Here is a 14,353-nt window from a genome sequence, read left to right on the forward strand (position 1 = left end):
AAAATGGAGATGTATCTTGTTTTTATTTTGCAGATACAAGGCAACAATTCATCAGTGTGAAGTATGCAAAAAAGTCTTTAAGGGGAAATCAAGCCTTGAAATGCACTTCAGAACACATTCGGGTAATGTTTATTTATATTGTAAAGTGTTGTCAAGGCTATCTCTATGTGCCATTTACCACTTCACCTCTAGAGCAATTTTTACATTTTTGCACAGATGTAAAATCTGCATTTTTGGCCCTAAAACCCCCAGAACATTTATGTTGCACGATATTTGAGCAGCTGTTTATCAAACGCAAATTTTTGGGGAAAAATATATTTAAATGAATTTTAGTGCTCACAAACACAATATATTACCCAATTTCTTTGTAAAATATAAAAGACAGGGTTGCATCGAGCAAATAGGTTTCAAACATGTCAAGTCTGAAAACTGTGTGTGCCTGCGATATCACGAAAAATTATGATACCCAAAATATCTCCATAGGTGACACTTTTTAATAGCCTTTACTGCTTATCAATTTGGAATAAACCATAAGCTATAGCGCTAGAATTATTACTCCCACTCCAATGTTCATGGCAGTACCCCACATGTGTAGTGCAGTCATGGTTTACGGTAATCTCTGTGTGTCAAGGAGCTGGTTTCAATTGCCCGGGCCATAGTAACAATGTCCCGCCTCCTGTGATAGACGGCACACTGATCCAATGACGTGATCACGGAGATCACCGCTCTGATCCGGGCACAAGCAGGCTGCATATGATGGGCACTGGTAAAGCTGCTGGGCACAGGTAGGCTGCATTTGATGGGCACTGGTGATGCTGCTGGGCACAGGCAGTTTGCATATTACGGGCACTGGTGAGTCTGCTGGGAACAGGTAGGCTGCATATGACGGGGACTGGTGAGGCTGCTGGGCACAGGTAGGCTTCATATGACGGACGCTGGTAGGCTGCATATGACGGGCACTGGTGAAGCTGCTGGCACAGGTAGGCTGCATATAATGTGCACTAGAGAGGCTGCTGGCACAGGTAGGCTGCATATAATGGGCTCTGGTGAGGCTGCTGGGCACAGGTAGGCTGGTTATGATGGGCACTGGTAGGCTGCAGTGACAGGTTCACAAGTGACAGGCACTGATGAGGCTGCTGGGCACTGGTAGGCTGCTTATGACGGGCACTGGTGAGGCTGCTAGGCTGCATATGACGGGCACTGATGAGGCTGCTGGACACAGGTATGCTGCATGTAATGGGCACTGGTGAGGCTGCTGAGCACTGGTAGGCTGCATGTGATTGGCACTGGTGAGGCTGCATTGATCTCCTGTATCATGTCCGCTGTCTGACCATCTCCTGTATCATATCTGCTAGAGGTGCACCGAATGGAAATTTTGCTAATACTATTAACAGTGTGTTTAAGTTTAAGTAAGAGATTGCAAACATGATACAAGAGATGGTCAGAGACTGCAGACTGCATTTTTCTTGACTTTTCTTGTACTAAAGGTGCCAATAATGGCCAACAAAAAAATTATATTCATTTAAATTGATGATATTAATTAAAAAGTTGAATATAATACGTAAAAATATACATATGTAAAAATATACATATTTTTTAAAAACTCATTTTCGGTATCAGTTTCAGTTTTCAGTTTGTGCGAACGTTTGAATTAGTGAGTGTATGCAGACCAATGGGGGTTACATTTAATTTATTTTTAATTATTTGGTTTTTAACACAGTTTATTGATTTTTTTTTTTTTTTTAACCTTTTTCTATTTAACTTTATTTTTTTATCACAAAGTAGTTAATAAATCCCCATGTGATAGCATTGGCCAGGTGAAAGGTACTCTTTTTGGAGACCTTAGGAGTCTATTAGACTCCAATGTCTCTCCTGCCCTCCAAAGCAGCTAACTAAGCACAAATTGTGCTCCATTAGCTGCTTCCCTGGCAGTATCAACCAGGAAATGTGCTGATATACCATGCAGAAAATTTGTTTGAGTGTTATCAGCACCTTTAAACCAGTACTATTGGGCAATATTTTACCGGCTGCAATTCAGAAAGAGAAACTCCTTAAAATCTTGCATGCATTATCTTTACGAAGTATGCCTTAACCACTTTAGCCCCGGAAGATTTTATCCCCTTCCTGACCAGAGCACTTTTGCGCGGTCGTTCGATGCTGTACCCAAACAAAATTTGCGTCCTTTTTTTCCCACAAATAGAGCTTTCTTTTGGTGGTATTTTCTCACCTCTGCGGTTTTTATTTTTTTGCGCTATAAACAAAAAAAGAGCGACAATTTTGAAAAAATTTAATTTTTACTTTCTGCTATTATAAATATCCCCCAAATTAAAAAAAAAATAAAAATTCTTTATCAGCTTAGGCCAATATATATTCTTCTACATATTTTTGGTAAAAAAATCGCAATGAGCGTATATTGATTGGTTTGCGCAAAATGCACTGATTACTGTGTAAATGTCACTGGCAGGGAAGGAGCTAACACTAGGGGGGTGATCAAGGAGTAACTGTGTTCTCTCAGTGTGTTCTAACTGTATGGGGATAGGATTGACTAGGAGAGGAGACATATTGTTTTTTCTACTTAGTAGGAACAAACGATATGGCTCCTCTCCTCTGGCAGCACACACAATCCCCGTGCTGGTGCTTGTGCACGCGATCTCGCGTGACCAGCGGCGATCTTGCCCGCCGGCCACGTGCATCGGGTTCCCCGCCTCCGGCGGTGTGCGCGTGCCCTCTGGTGGCCGAAATGGGGTAGGACGTACCCGTATGAGATTTCGCCCAGGAGAGCCATTGTGCCGCAGTATATCTGCGTGACATGGCCGGGAACCAGTTAAATACCACATTAAACCGTGTGGTAAGTTATCGCAAGCATCCGATTATGATGTGTTTTCAAAAAAAATTGTAAGGCAGCCAGCAATTTAGTCATGGCTGGTATGGCATGGCTTCTCTGGGGTTAAGGGGTTAAAGGTACCCTATGAGTGGGGTATAAAGCTCCATGATAAGCAGCTTGGATAACCTGAACTTCTGCAGGGTATCAGCATTTGTGAATTGATCCAGCAATGTGTGCTCCTTAAAGCTTCTTTCCTTTTTAAAAGGACCACTTGATCTTCTCCGCCTCCTCTTCTCCATTGCTTTAAATTTTCAGAAGACTGGATTCAAAGGGCTCCATCCTCTTTGCTATGCAGTCTACCAGCCTCCAGAGACAACTCCTGAGTAAAATCTAGCTGACATTTGCTCCAGCTTGCACTTTTCAGCCTATTTCCTAAACCAATCACGGGGAGGGTCTAACCATCGCCATAGTTATTGCAAGCTTGGACCAGTACTTAATTACCGCATGCATTTATTTCCTTCTGTGAATTGACTTTAATGTTTTTTTAAGCGGTATTTAATGAGTGTCTTTGGTGTTTGTGCTAAATACCGCATACGAGCAATAGTAAATTTTACATTTTCATTATCGCATGCGTTATGTGGTCAAGTGACTGTCAGAACGCATTTGATAACCTTTTAGTGTATTGTGCCCATTGTATTTTTAATTGTTTGTGCAAATACATTGGAAAGATATTGTAAATATTCTTATCAGTAGTATCTAAGGTCGGGTTTACATCTGTGCAGGTGTGGGACTCCCGCGCCCGCAGCAAAAATGCGCTGCTGTTAGCTGGGGTGCGGGGGTACCATTAATTCTTAATGGCACTCTCACACAATGGAAACCACAGTGCATTTTACCTGTGGTGGGAAATGCAGAGCACTTTTACTGCGGCTGTGATTTTAGAAAATGTGCTGGGACCTTGTCCCTGCGTATACACAGGTACACATGAATGGACTGCTGTGCCTGAACTAACGCAGATGCACAGAATCTGCAGTAAAGTGCTGTTAGATGGGGTAGCAAGAGGAATTGGATGGGTGCTTTATTGTGGGAATTGGGGGAAAATATATTTTTAGTTCCAGGATTTGATCTACTGAAATGTCCTGTATTTATTTAAAGTGATATTAAACCTTTGGGTTTTTTAGATAAAAAATAACAAACATGTCTATACATACCTGCTCCTTGCAATGCTTTTGCACAGAGCAGCCCCGATTCTCTTCTTCTGTGGTCCCCCGCCTGTGTTCAAGGCCCCTCCTCCTTGGCGGGTGCCCCCATGGAAAGCCGCTTTCCATGGGGGCACCTGTCCGTGCTCGCTTCCGAGCCCCACTGCTATGTCCATTGACACAGACAGTGGGACACGGCTCTGCTCATGCTCCCATGTCATAGCATTTGATTGACAGCTGCGGGAGCCAATGGTTCCTGCGGCTATCAATCTTCCCATTTAGGAGAATGCATTAAAGGAGTTGTAAAGTCAGAAGTTTTTTTTTATCCTAATGCATTAAGATAAAAAGCATTCTGTGTGCAGCAGCCCCCTTAACACTTACCTGAGGATCCTCTCTGTCAAGTAATGTCCACGAGTGTCTCAGCCCTCTGAGATTCTCCCTCTTGATTGGCTGAGACACTGCAGCCGCGCCCATTGGCTGCCGCTGCTGTCAAAGTCTGCTAGCCAATCAGGGGAGAGAGGGGGCGGGCCGGGTCGGGACTCCGTGTCTGAATGGACACAGGGAGCTGTGACTTGCCTGGGTGCCCCCTTAGCAAGCTGCTTGATGTGGGGACACTGAACAGGAGGGAGGGCCCAGGATCACAGAAGAGGCAGCCGAGAAGAGGAGGATCCAGGCTCTGTGCAAATCCACTGCTGTATGTTTGTTATTTTTATAGGAAAAAAAGGAGACTTTACAATCACTTTTAAGGTGAAAAATCTTAAGGCTTTAGAACCACTTTATACACACAGACATTATACTTGTACCAAAGGTGTGAACTTCAGTATAAGTAACTTATTCTGTCTTCGACAGGTGAAAAACCATATAAATGTCAGATCTGCAATCAAGCTTTTCGTATCAAAAAGACACTGACAAAACACATGGTCATACATTCAGATGCTCGTCCGTTCAACTGCCAGTTTTGCAGTGCAGCTTTTAAACGCAAGGACAAGCTCAAGTACCACATTGACCATGTTCATAGTTTAAAGACAGAGGAAGAGGGAACAAACGAAGAAAATAAGTTCTACCCAGCTGCTGCTCAGAGCTCAGAGACTGATATCTGTGTGCCTCTCACCCTGGTACCTGTGGAGATTGCAGAAAGTGAAGGTGAATTAGAGACCCATGCTGGCACCTCTGTATTGCCACAGGATGCACAGTACCAGCGTCCTTCTGACTTAACCTTCTTGGAAAAGTACACTCTTACGCCACAGCCAGCAACCCTTTTACATCCAGTCAGACCTGAGCAAATAATTGAGACTCGAGAACACTCTTACTTGGGAACACTGCTTGGCCTGGAGTCACAGCCTTCTGTGCAGGCTGTTTCCAGCAGTGACCACCAGTGAAAATGACATTCTGCGGACTTTAATCTGTAGAGGTTGCTGCTTAGAAGGGTTATGGGCAGGCACCACCCTTAACAGTCATTTGACTTGTTTCTGTAGACTACTTGCTCGGTTCCCCACCACCTGCATACATCAATGTGCTGTGTTGCATTAGATTCACCTAATTAATGATGTAATCGGTACAAATTTTCAGCTAGGATCCTACATCACTGTAATGGTTATTAGAAAGTGAAAGAATAAAATTGCATTAGCAGGGGCAATCAGTATGGTTCTAGCTGTCATTTGTGAAGTTTGTTTTGTATAGCAAAACACTTTCCTCTTGTGTATAAATCTGCCTGTAGTGCTTTTAAATGGTGATTTTTCTTTTGCGTAACTGTTAAATGAACCTGCCAGGGAAGACATGTAAGAGCTGCCTATAATGTAAGGGATTTGTTTTTTAAGGTACAAGATGCTGGGCTGCTATCCTTTTGACTACCGTCTTTTCTAGCTCAGCCAGTGACCCAGTGGTGGTGGTTTACTAAAGAAGCAGAGGCAGTTCACTTCGCAAAGTGAATGTAAGTAAATCTAGTGAACCTGTAATCCCTTTGAATAGCCAAACATGTGCGATGGAAATAAAAAAAAAAAAAATTAGATTTTTGCTGGCACATGATTGGTTGATTGAAAAGAATGTAGCTTCATCCTTTGTGCCAAGCAAAATTAGAGTTCACTGAGCTAAGTTAACCGTTTCTACTCCTTTAGTGAGTCAACTCTTAGTATGTGCATACCTTGTATCCTAATGCTTCACTGGCTGCATAATTGTTCCAAGCCAGGGACTCACTAGATAGAGAAAGAAGGCTGAAGATTGCAGCCGGGGGTTTGTCACAATAACACATTTACCCATGGAGGCCCCTGTATTTCATCTTTGCAGGTTACCTTTAAAGCTTTTCTGGGTGTCCCTGAATGTACAGCAATAATTAGGTTAGTGTTAAAGTAGAACTATATGCATTTTTTTTTTTTCATTTTGGATATGGTAAGGCAGGGTAATAATCCGTCAGATTTTTTTTTTTTTTGCATCTGTGTCCTATTGTGGGGATTTCCCTTCGCATCCTTTTCCATAGCTAAACAGGAAGTGAGAGGAAATCCCTGCAAATTGAGGGAATTCATTAGGGAGCCGCAGGTCACCAGAACTAATGTCCACAAGACTTCCCCCTATTACTTTCCTGGGGACAACCCAAGATTTGGGATTTTCTTTTACTTTCACTTTCAATGATAATGGTAAGCGGGACAAATGGAGAGGAGGGATCTCCTTAACGGAGGAGGGATAGTAATAAAAACTGACAGGGGTTCTAATCTATCCAAAACTAAAAAATAAGTTTTGACATTTAGTTATACTTTAAGTAAAGAGAATGCCTTTCTTGCTCCAAAGATATAAAATAAAACCTTGTTTTTATATATAGATCTTTAGTTGTACAAAAAAAAAGATACATTTTAGCCAACATAAAACTCAAATCTGAAGGACATACCTATAGAAAGAGTATGCTGATTATGTCAATTCATTTTCATTGAGTTTTTTTTAAAGTGTGGTCCAAGTTATAAACAAAAACATATTACTCCACTAAACAATAAGGTCATGTAAGCAAACTATTCAAATATATAATTTCTGAATTACTCGCATGGTAATTTCCTGTGAAATCGAGGCTTTTGGTTGTGTCTAAACCTATTAAAAGATTATAAATTCATTTGGCAAACTTCTCTGCACTTGCGTTTTTTATTTTCATGTCCTTTTGATATTACAGAGTAATGGAGGAATTAATGTCCATTGTGTTGTTGTGATAATCAATGATCCTGACTCCAAATAAGGCCTTATTTTTAATTATCTTCTCAATTATGTCCTTCTTATAGTTTGCCTGGTTCACACCAGCATAATCTTGTGAACCCTCCTCTCAAATGCTTAATGTTCAAGATTAACCACTTGCCGACCGTGGGACGTCCTAGGACGTCCTGGGTTTGTGGGGGTATATCTGAATGATGCCTGCAGATGCAGGCATCATTCAGATATTCCCGTTTTCAGCCGGCGATACCCTACACCATAAGAACGATCATAGCGGTGGGTCAGTTGCTTGATCGTTCTTATGGGCAGCGAGAGGGGACATCCCCTCCCCCCCTCCCACCGCCCTCCGGTGCTTCTACCAACTCACCTCTGCGATCGGTGAGTTAGAGAACAGATCCGCCGGCGCCAGATGTCCACCATAGAGATTTCCGGCAGGCGCGATGTTATGACGTCACGCCCGGCCTCTGCATTAAAAAAAATTGGCGCCGCTTTGGCTGGGAAGCGGTGATCGTTTTATTTTTTTTTATTTTAGGCTTCCCAGCCTAGAGGTGAGATGTGGGGTCTTATTGACCCCATATCTCACTGTATAGAGGTCCGATCATGCCATATTCTTATTACAAGGGATGTCTACATTCCTTCTAATAGGCATAAAAGTGATCAAAATTTTTTTTTTTTTTTTTTTAAAGTGTCAAATTAAATTTTTTTTAAGTAAAATTAACAAAAAAAATTTTTTAAAGTGCTCCTGTCCCCGTGTGCTAGCACGCAGAAGCGAGCGCATACGTAAGTCCCGTCCACATATGAAAATGGTGTTGAAACCATGTGAGATGTCGCCGCGAACGTTAGAGCGAGAGCAATAATTCTAGCCCTAGAGCTCCTCTGTGTCAAAACATGTAAGCAGTAAAAATTTTTAAAGCATCGCCTATGGGGATTTTTAAGTACCAAAGTTTGGCGCCATTCCACCAGCGTGTGCAATTTTAAAGCGTGACATGTTAGGTTTCAATTTACTCGGCGCAACTTCATCTTTCACAGTATGCAAAAAAATTGGGCTAACTTTACTGTTTTGTTTTTTTTTGTTTTTTTAAAGCACGAAACTGTTTTTTTTTCCAAAAAAAACGCGTTTGAAAAATTGCTGCGCAAATACCGTGCAAGATAAAAAGTTGCAATGACCGCCTTTGTATTCTCTAGGGTCTCTGCTAAAAAAAAAACATACATAATGTTTGGGGGGTCTGTGTAATTTTCTAGCAAAAAATGATGATTTTTACATGTAGGAGCGAAGTGTCAGAATTGGCCGGGTTGGTAAGTGGTTAAAGGAGAAGCATGGACTTTAAAAATAAACATTTATACTACCCTAGGTGGATGCAGCATCAGTCCGATGCTGCATATGTCCCCTGCCGGCTCTGCAGTGAGAACTGAGCAATCAAACACCGCTGATCGCTCAATTCTCTCCCTCAACTCTGAGCAGAGAGCCATGACTGTCAGTCACTGGCTCTGTGCTCTGCCCCTCCAGTGCTCACTGGAGTGCTGGGCTATGGAGGGGACAGGAGGGGTTGGCTCAGGCTCTCAGTGGATCGCTAGAGGCTGAGCCAATTGTTGGTCCAGGCTTTTGGGTGCTTTCCGAACGTATGTCCCAAGTCTCAACCAGCTGAGTGACGTCAGCCAACAGCAGAATTTAGTCCCCTGTCGGCTGAAAACAGGTTACAGGAATGCAGAACGACCTGCACTCCTGTGACCTACAGAAGTATAGCCAAAATAGCTTTTGGCTATACTTCTCTTTTAAGCAAATGTTTACTGAATGTTTAGCAAGCATTTAAAACATTTTGGAAGTTAGTTACAGTGAATAATCACAGTGCAAGCATACCTAAAACAAATATCAATCAAACACACCAGTTCTTGGCTACACACATCTTGGAAGCATGCTAATCACATATCTGAACCTGTAGTTGACATTGGCTGTCTGTTGTTCACGTGAAGCTTTAAAGGTTCGTCAGAATAAAAGATCGCAAATAAGAAAAAATAATATAGCATATTCAATTGCACCACAAGCCATATTGTCATTTATTAAAAAATTACCTTTCCTTTTCAATTGACAGCGCTGTCATCTTCTGTAAAATTCAATGCAATATGGCAACCTGGAGGCTTTTCATAAACAATTGGTGTACAGAACAACCCCCAGCGATTTCACTTCCTGTTTGTGTGATTGGCTCACTGATTTTCCCAGAAGTCTGCACTTAGATACAAGTCAGATTTTAGGCATCCTCTGCAAGAAAAATGTAAGATGATCCTAAATGGTTAATTGCTTCTAAAGGACTGCAGGTCCTGTCATTCTTCTCACTAGAGCCCTGCAGTCCTGCACAAGACATAATCTAACAAAGAACTATTCCTTTCCGAGGAGAAACAGGTAGGACTCTGCAACAAAGCTTGTTTAAAATCCTTGCAATGTCCATTGATTAAACAGAGGAGATTGTTTTTTTTCTAAACAAAAGAGGATTTACTCTTTAACCACTTTCGGACCGACCGCCGTTGTTATACGTCGGTACTTTGAAGAGGGATATGGTTGTTATGGCAGCAGCTAGCTGCCATAACCTCGGTATCCTCTTCTTCAGCGGGCGGTCCATTTTCGGATAAAAGTGGTCTCTGCGGCGGATTCGCCGCAAGATCATTTTTATCAGAGGCAATCGGGTCCTGTGTCCTGTTGGGTATAGAGACGAGTGAGGGGAAGATGGCCCCCACCCGTCTCCATACCATTGCAGGGCAGAAACGACGTCAAAACGTCACTTCCACCCATCGCTCTTATAGAGACTTTTTTTTTTTATTGCATTTTAGTGTAAATATGAGATCTCATATTTAAGAGGTCCTGTCATGCTTTTTTTTTTTTCTATTACAAGGAATGTTTACATTCCTTGTAATATGAATAAAAGTGACACAATTTTTTTTTTAAAGAACAGTGTAAAAAATAAAAGGTTGAATAAATTAAATAAAAAAAACGTAAACGTGCCACGTCTGGCCGAGCTCGTCTGCAGAAGCGAATGCATATGAAAACTGTGTTCAAACCACACATGTGAGGAATCACCGCGATCGTTAGAGCAAGAACAATAATTATAGCCCTAGACCTCCACCGTAACTCAAAACATGCAACCTGTAGAATTTTTTTAAACGTCGCTTATGGAGATTTTTTAAGGGTAAAAGTTTGTCGCCATTCCACGAGCAGGTGCAGTTTTGAAGCGTGACATGTTGGGTAGCAATTTACTCAGCCTAACATTATCTTTCACAATATGAAATAAAATTGGGCTAACTTTACCGTTGTCTTATTTTCTAATTCAAAAAGTGTATTTTTTTCCAAAAAAAGTGCGCTTGTAAGACCGCTACACAAATACGGTGTGACAAAGTATTGCAACGACTGACATTTTATTCTCTAGGGTGTTAGAACCCCCAAACATTATATATATATTTTTCTAAGTAATTTTCTAGCAAAAAAAAAAAAAAACTGTTTTTACCTTGTAAACATCAAATCTCAGAAGAGGCTTGGTCCTTAAGTGGTTAAAGGCATGGTAAATCTTTCTCCCTGCATAAGTTATGCACTGAAGATGTGGTTTGATGGTGTCATTTGTTGAACTATATGCCTAACCTATAGTAGAGGGAATCTTCACTTTCCTGTGTCAGCAGTTTCTTATTGTGTTAAAACATCAGGCTTTCGCCATGGCTTTGCACGGGTTAATGCATGACCTCTATCTGCAGTGTGAGACCTGACACCTCCTGAGAAGAAACTACATTTTGCATAATCCCTGCCTCTCTGACTAGTGCTCGTGCAGGTGAGAACCACACAGTAATTAGATCTGACACAGACAAAAAGGGAGCTCACTTATGCAGCTGGGAGATGATGCGTTGTCAGCTAACTGACAAACGCAATTAGGACATAAATGGGTTTCTTTTGGCTCCTGAAGGCTAAAAGTCCTTCCTGGAAGAAAAAAAATGAAAGCGTAGTTGTTTTTGGGAAGAGAAGGAGGCCCTGAGTACTTGTAGTGGAACACAGATGTGAAGGCCTGGTGCCGGGTTAAAGGATGCAACATCGTTTAAAGCTTTGTGGAGAAAAAGGTACAAAAACCTCCATGGGATAAGGGGATGTTGCTCAGTGGTAGAGCGCAAGCTTTGCATGTGTGAGGCCCCGGGTTCAATCCCCGGCATCTCCAAGTAAGCCTTACTTATCCTACTCCAAGGGAAGCAGCTGCTATCCCGGCATGTGCACACACACCTGAGAAACATTTAGCCAAAACAACCCTTACAATAAACGTCCACGTCCTCACCCTCCAAAGCCATTAGCATATAAAAGGATGGAGCAGACAACCTGGAATTCTTTCCTTTGTTCCTCTCTCTAAAGTCAAACTTGGGGGTAACACTCTAACCTGGTACTCACAGGCCCAATGTCAGGAGACAACGGCTGGTTCAAGAGAAACTGCCTGACATTCGGGTTGTGTGTATGTCGGTCTGTCCGAAAGAAAGCGGCCGTATGGCTGGCTTCTGTGGGACGAGTATGCTGGAAAACCAGCAGCTGACCGACTCCCAATTAGTGTTCTCGGCCAAAGGCAGAGAGGTCAGATCAGAGTTTTATAGCGGAGGGGCCATCTCCCTTTCAGGATACAACAACGCAGCTAGGTCGATCGCTGCACTAACTTTGCCTCTACGCTTTGCATGTGTGAGGCCCCGGGTTCAATCCCTGGCATCTCCAGCCTTTGCTTTGGGGTGGTTGCAACTGGGTTCAAAACTTTGCTGGGTGCTGTCAAAATGAGTGGCAGTAGTAAGGAACAATCAGCAAGGCAGGCTTTTCTTGGAAGCATGCTAATCACATATATGAACCTGTAGTTGACATCATTGGCTGTCTGTTGTTCACGTGAAGCTTTAAGGGTATCTCCACTTTCCTCAGAAAAAAAGATCGCAAATAAGAAAAAATAATATAGTATATGCAATTGCACCACTAGACATATTGTCATTTATTTTAAAAAATGATCTTTCCTTTTCAATCGGCAGCGCTGTCATTTTCTATAAAATTCTGCACTTAGATACAAGTCAGATTTGGTGAGCTGATCCTAAATGGTTAATTGCTTCTAAAGGACTGCAGGTCCTGTCATTCTTCTCACTAGAGCCCTGCAAGTGCATCAGCTGGTCAAAAGTGAAGAAAAAAAAAAAAAAAACACTCCCATTTAAAATAGGTCCTGCACAAGACATGATTCAAGAAAAACTGCCTGACATTCGGGTTGTGTGTATGTCGGTCTGTCCGAAAGAAAGCCTCCGTATGGCTGGCTTCTGTGGGACGAGTATGCTGGAAAACCAGCAGCTGACCGACTCCCAATTAGTGTTCTCGGCCAAAGGCAGAGAGGTCAGATCAGAGTTTTATAGCGGAGGGGCCATCTCCCTTTCAGGATACAACAACGCAGCTAGGTCGATCGCTGCACTAACTTTGCCTCTACCTGAATTTTCGCCTCACAAGAAGCACAGGTCTGCTTCTGTGAAGTATGGGGGATGTAGCTCAGTGGTAGAGCGCACGCTTTGCATGTGTGAGGTCCCGGGTTCAACCCCCGGCATCTCCAATCTTTATCTTAAAACCGAGTCTAGTTGCGATGTAGCGCATGCTGAGTTGCCTAATGATTCCCACAAAGTGCAAAATCCTGCTAAGAACTTCTCTCTAAAGTCAAACTTCCTCCCCAAAAGAAAAAAAAAAAAGGCAGAGAAATCCAAGAGCAAGAAGGGGATGTAGCCCAGTGGTAGAGCGTGTGCTTTGCATGTGTGAGGCCCCGGGTTCAATCCCCGGCATCTCCATTCTTTATCTTAAAACCTAGATTAGTTACTATGTAGCGCATGCTGAGTTGCCTTATTATGCCCACAAAGTGCAAAATCCTGTTGAGAACTTCTCTCTAAAGTCAAACTTCCTCCCCAAAAGAAAAAAAAAAAAAAAAGGCACAGAAAAGCAGGAAGAAGCAGGGGATGTAGCTCAGTGGTAGAGCGCACGCTTTGCATGTGTGAGGCCCCGGGTTCAATCCCTGGCATCTCCAGCCTTTGCTTTGGGGTGGTTGCAATTGGGTTCAAAACTTGGGTGCTGGGTGCTGTCAAAATGAGTGGCAGTAGTAAGGAACAATCAGCAAGGCAGGCTTTTCTTGGAAGCATGCTAATCACATATATGAACCTCTAGTTGACATCATTGGCTGTCTGTTGTTCACGTGAAGCTTTAAGGGTATCTCCACTTTCCTCAGAAAAAAAGATCGCAAATAAGAAAAAATAATATAGTATATGCAATTGCACCACTAGTCATTTATTGAAAAAATGATCTTTCCTTTTCAATCGGCAGCGCTGTCATTTTCTATAAAATTCAATGCAATATGGCAACTTGGAGGCGTTCCGTACACAACTGGTGTACGGAACAGCCCCCCAGAGATTTCACTTCCTGTTTGTGTGATTGGCTCATTTATTTTCCCAGAAGTCTGCACTTAGATACAAGTCAGATTTTAGGCATCCTCTGCAAGAAAAATGTCAGATTTGGTGAGCTGATCCTAAATGGTTAATTGCTTCTAAAGGACTGCAGGTCCTGTCATTCTTCTCACTAGAGCCCTGCAAGTGCATCAGCTGGTCAAAAGTGAAGAAAAAAAAAAAAAAAACACTCCCATTTAAAATAGGTCCTGCACAAGACATGATCCAACAAAAAGCTATTCCTTCAGAGAAGAAGAAACAGGTAAGACTCTGCAACAAAGCTTGTTAAAATCCTTGCAATGTCCATTGATCACCCAGAGGGGATTGTTTTTTTTCTCAACAAAAGAGGAGTTACTCTTTAAAGGCATAGTAAATCTTCCTTCCTGCATAAGATGTGCACTGAAGATGTAGTTTAATGGTGTCATTTGTTGAACTGTACGCATAGCCTATAGTAGAGGAAATCTTCACATTCCTGTGTCAGCGGTATCTTATTGTGTTGAAACGTGAGGCTTTTCGCCATGGCTTTGCACGGGTTAATGCATGACCTCTATCTGCAGTGTGAGACCTGACACCTCCTGAGAAGAAACTTCACTTCGCATAATCCCTGCCTCTCTCAGACTAGTGCTCGTGCAGGTGAGAACCACACAGTAATTAGATGTGACACAGACACAAAGAGAGCTCACTTATGCAG

The 14,353-nt window shown here is 42.4% G+C and overlaps 1 protein-coding gene and 4 non-coding genes across 5 annotated transcripts in view; all 5 read left to right on the forward strand.

Annotated features, from left to right (window-relative positions):
* Window positions 1–7,123, forward strand: part of ZBTB41 (zinc finger and BTB domain containing 41) — a 107,588-nt gene extending 100,465 nt beyond the window's left edge. Inside the window, exons 10-11 of the mRNA XM_073592980.1 lie at window positions 34–122; window positions 4,870–7,123. Of these exons, the coding sequence (XP_073449081.1) occupies window positions 34–122; window positions 4,870–5,399 (619 nt within the window). The 3' untranslated portion in view covers window positions 5,400–7,123. The remainder of the gene's footprint in view (window positions 1–33; window positions 123–4,869) is intronic.
* A 4,198-nt stretch (window positions 7,124–11,321) lies between these two features.
* TRNAA-UGC (transfer RNA alanine (anticodon UGC)) lies at window positions 11,322–11,393 on the forward strand. Its single transcript has one exon. It is a non-coding gene; the product is annotated as a tRNA-Ala (tRNA).
* A 1,323-nt stretch (window positions 11,394–12,716) lies between these two features.
* Window positions 12,717–12,788, forward strand: TRNAA-UGC (transfer RNA alanine (anticodon UGC)). The gene has a single exon. It is a non-coding gene; the product is annotated as a tRNA-Ala (tRNA).
* A 157-nt stretch (window positions 12,789–12,945) lies between these two features.
* TRNAA-UGC (transfer RNA alanine (anticodon UGC)) lies at window positions 12,946–13,017 on the forward strand. The gene has a single exon. It is a non-coding gene; the product is annotated as a tRNA-Ala (tRNA).
* Window positions 13,018–13,178: 161 nt separating this feature from the next.
* TRNAA-UGC (transfer RNA alanine (anticodon UGC)) lies at window positions 13,179–13,250 on the forward strand. Its single transcript has one exon. It is a non-coding gene; the product is annotated as a tRNA-Ala (tRNA).
* The last annotated feature ends 1,103 nt before the right edge of the window (window positions 13,251–14,353 follow it).

This window comes from Aquarana catesbeiana, linkage group LG07, assembly GCF_042186555.1.
Source record: "Aquarana catesbeiana isolate 2022-GZ linkage group LG07, ASM4218655v1, whole genome shotgun sequence".
In the NCBI taxonomy this organism is placed as follows: domain Eukaryota; kingdom Metazoa; phylum Chordata; class Amphibia; order Anura; family Ranidae; genus Aquarana; species Aquarana catesbeiana.